This window comes from Galeopterus variegatus, unplaced genomic scaffold, assembly GCF_000696425.1.
Source record: "Galeopterus variegatus unplaced genomic scaffold, G_variegatus-3.0.2 Scaffold998, whole genome shotgun sequence".
NCBI classification, from domain to species: Eukaryota; Metazoa; Chordata; class Mammalia; order Dermoptera; family Cynocephalidae; genus Galeopterus; species Galeopterus variegatus.
Genome location: NW_007727109.1, coordinates 273693 through 277662, shown reverse-complemented (window position 1 = coordinate 277662; position 3970 = coordinate 273693). Strand labels below are relative to the sequence as shown.

General features: G+C 38.0%; 1 protein-coding gene across 4 annotated transcripts in view; it reads left to right on the top strand.

Moving 5' to 3' along the window:
• Positions 1 to 3970, top strand: part of PRTFDC1 (phosphoribosyl transferase domain containing 1) — a 92492-nt gene that overhangs the window by 11619 nt on the left and 76903 nt on the right. For all 4 annotated transcript variants that reach the window (XM_008574105.1, XM_008574103.1, XM_008574104.1 and 1 more), the window contains exon 3: positions 3728 to 3911. In XM_008574105.1, the coding sequence (XP_008572327.1) occupies positions 3728 to 3911 (184 nt within the window). The remainder of the gene's footprint in view (positions 1 to 3727; positions 3912 to 3970) is intronic.

Genomic DNA, 3970 nt, shown 5'->3' with positions numbered 1-3970 from the left:
TGGAATACAAATCTGATCCTCAGAAGAGAGAAAAATTCCTTGATCAAATGAACTTGGGAAATTTTGCATTTCCCAGTAAACAATAGCATACTAAACATATAAAAATTCTGGCCAAAAACAAAAAAAACAAAAAAGGAAACCTGCTTGATTTTAACAATTAAACCAACTTTTTTTGAGCGGAGGGAGACTGTACTCAGTTCACCTCTATATAGTTCTCAGAAGAGATTTCCCTTAACACCAGTTTGGGAAGCACCTAATTTAAAAAAATTCTGCTTTTCTTACCTGCGTTTTATGATTTAAATTAATTGCATCCTGATCTGTGATTTAGTCCCTCTATAGGAGAATTACCCAATGAACTTGTTAAAATGCATATTCTTAAGATTTATGTCTAGAAATTCTGAATCATGGTATGGCTTAGGGTCTGGGAATTCCCATCCTCACCTTTAAAATAAATTTATTAAGATATAATTTACATACTGCAAAATTCACCCATTGTAGGAAAACAATTCACTGATTTTTAGTAAATTTTTAGGGTTGGGCAATCATCACCACAATCCATTTTTACAACATTTCCATTATCCCAAAAAGTTTGTTTGCAGTTAGTCTCTGCTCTCACCCCTAGTGTCAGGCAATCACTATTCTGCTTTCTTTCTCCATAAATTTGTCTTTACTCGCATTTTATATAAATGGAATCACACAATATCTAATTATTGATTCACCAGTTGATGGACATTTGGATTTCCAAATTGGGACTATTATAAATAACGCTTCTATGAACACTCACATATAAGTCTCTGTGTAGACATGTATTTTCATTCCTCTTGGATGGATTCTGGGTTTTCTGGTAAGTTTAAGAAGCTGCCAATTATTTTCCAAAGTGGCTGCACCATTTTCATTTCCATTAGCAGAGTGTGAGGGTTCCAGTTTCTCCACAAACTTGTCAACATTTAGTATTGTCTGTCCTTTTGGCTATAGCCATTCTAGTGGATGTATAATGATATCTCATTGTGGTTTTAATTTGCATTTTCCTAATCATTAGCATACTTGTTTTCTATTCATATGTCATCTTTGGAGAGATGTCTATCCAGTCTTTGGCTAATTTTTAAATTGGTTGTTTGTCTTCTTCTTGTATTGTAAGAATTCTTTATATATTTTGGATACAAGTCCTGTATAAGATATATGATTTGCAAATATTTTCTCCCAGTCTGTGGCCTGTGTTTTTTAATTCTCTTATTGGTGTCTTTTGAGAAGAATGTGTACTCTCCTGCGGTGGGATGAAGTATTCTTTACATTTCAATTAGATGCAGTTGGTTGATGATGCTGCTCAGTTCAACTATATCTTGAATATAGTTGATTTTCAGACTGCTGAATCTGTCAGTTACTGACAGAAGAAGTGTTGAAGTCTCCAAATGCAATGGTAGATTTATCCATTTCTCCTTGCAGTTCTAATCAGTTTTTTGACATTGTTGTCAGGAGAATATACGTTAAGTATTGTTATGTCTTCTTGGAGAATTGACTTCTTTATCATTATGTAATTCCCTTCTTTATTGCTGATGATTTTTCTTGCTCTGAAGTCTGCTCTGTCTGAAATTAATATAGCTACTCAGGTTTTTTTTGATTAGTATTAACATGGCACATCTTTCCCCATTTGTTCATGTGTATGATTATATTCAAAGTGGGTTTCTTGGAGACTACATATAGTTAGGGTTTTTTTTACCCATTTGGACACAAGGTGTGGCCTCTGATGACTGTGCAGTTTACCTTTGTTGTGGGGCGAATGCACAGAGAAATCCAAGACTGGCATCAGTGTTGTAGTTTCATAGCTCTTTATTTTAGTGTTGCAGCTCTTTGTTCAGTGTTACAGTGCCTTTTTTGCTTGCAAGCAAGGAGAGCACTGGGCAGCAGAAACTCCCAAGCCAGTGTCTCCCAGAACAAAAGAAAAGACCCCCTTATATAGCCTAAATTCCCACCCTTCTCCCTCCCAGGTTCTCTATCAGGTCCTCTTATGTAAATGAGGGATGCTGTCCTGCTAATTTGGATTGGCTGATTATGGGACACAGTCCGTTGTTCGGGTTAGGAGCCTAATTTGCCTCTGGCCCCTGGGGGAGGGGTGTGAGACTGCTGTTATCTCATAGAGGGTGGGCCCAAGAAGCAGGCAGGGTAAATGGCAGGGGCTCGAGTTTCCAGTGGAGCTTAGAGTTTCTAAAACAGTTTCTCAAGTGGAAAAGGGAAAAGCTCAACAATGAAGAATGCTTAGAGTTCCCTGCAACACCTTTGTTTTATTTTGTTTTGTTCTTGGCAGCTGGCCGGTATGGGGATCTGAACCCTTGACCTTGGTGTTATAGCACTGTGCTCTAACCAACTGAGCTGACTGCCAGCCCTATTTTTGTTTTTGAGTCTTGCTTACTAGGATTCACCCCTGTGTCTGAATAGCTTATTGTTCAGCTTACAATTGGTTAGAAGTTGTGCTCAGACACTTTTAGCCAATAAAGTGTCCACTCCTGCTGATGGATGTATGTGGGGGCTGGCAAACATATTCAAATTTCTGAACTTTTTCAAGTATTCTCCAGCTTTTACTTTCCCCTGGGCTCTCTTGTAGCTCCTCTCCTCATGCATATAGCCTTTATCATCCAGGGATATGTGGTTGGCTTGGGTCCCCTCTAGTCTCTGCTGTGCATACATGCAACCTCTGGTTGACCAGAGGTATATGATGAACTTATTGTGTACTCCTACCCTGTGACTCTCTAGCCCTGCAGAACTCCCCGTCAAATCCCTGACTAGTCTGCTAGTTCATTGCTCAAAGGGGACTGCAACCTCAGCGTAATGGAGCCATGCTACTGGGATGGCCATTTTAGCTTACAATGTTCCCAATCAGATGAGGTCCCTCTGGCAATGCCCTACCCTTTTTGAACTACCTGGCTGAACAATAGAGCTTGTGGGGGAAGGGGGTGATGGGAGCATCCCCAGGCAAGAATGCTGTTTCTACCCCGAGTTTAATGTTTTCATGATTAAATGTTCCTCAGTTTGTTGTGTGCCTTTGGTTGATTTCCAGAGTGCTGAGATGGTTGTTTTTGACAGTTTTGTCTGGCTTTATAGTTGTTTTTTGTGGAGAAAATGTATTAACCTCCTTAGTCCATCATGCTGGATACAATGTCCCTTTTTGAGGAGCATGCCAGATATTCTGATGTACATTTTTTGATGATAACATTTTGAGAAACATTGCCTGAAACCATGGTTACTATTCTATGTGTATGTTTATATGTGTGTGTATGCATATATACACACACACATATAAAATGTATAGTGTATATGTTACATATATAGAACATGTTATATAACGTATTATATGTGTATTATATGTATATATAATTCAGTTTATCTGTTTCAAGTCTAACACTATTTGAAGTGCCAATGGAGATTTTTTTTTTTTTTTAAAAAGCATAGGCCTTATATCCTGCCTCCATGTAAGATTTTAGTGTTGTATGGTATACGAGCAAATCAATACAAGGACAGTTCCAAATGAGGTATCAGGTGGCAGTCCAAGGCTGCTGCACACTGCACAACTCCAGGGGACATCCTTCACATTGTGTTCCATAGAAACACTGCCTCCTGCAATTGTACTCTTAATAATCTAATATGTATAATACATCACACATTTCTATTAAGGAACAAAAATACTCAGAAGTAGTTGTGCTTTAATATATCTTTTATCCCTTACTTCTTTCAGAATTGAGCGTCTGGCTAAGGATATTATGAATGACATAGGATATTGTGACATTATGGTCCTGTGTGTGCTTAAAGGAGGTTACAAATTCTGTGCTGATCTTGTAGAACACCTTAAGAACATCAGCCGAAATTCAGATCGATTTGTCTCTATGAAGGTTGATTTCATCAGACTAAAAAGTTACAAGGTAAGTTATTACGTGTTCCATTTTCATTGCATGTTGTTTAGAATTAACAATCTGTTAGT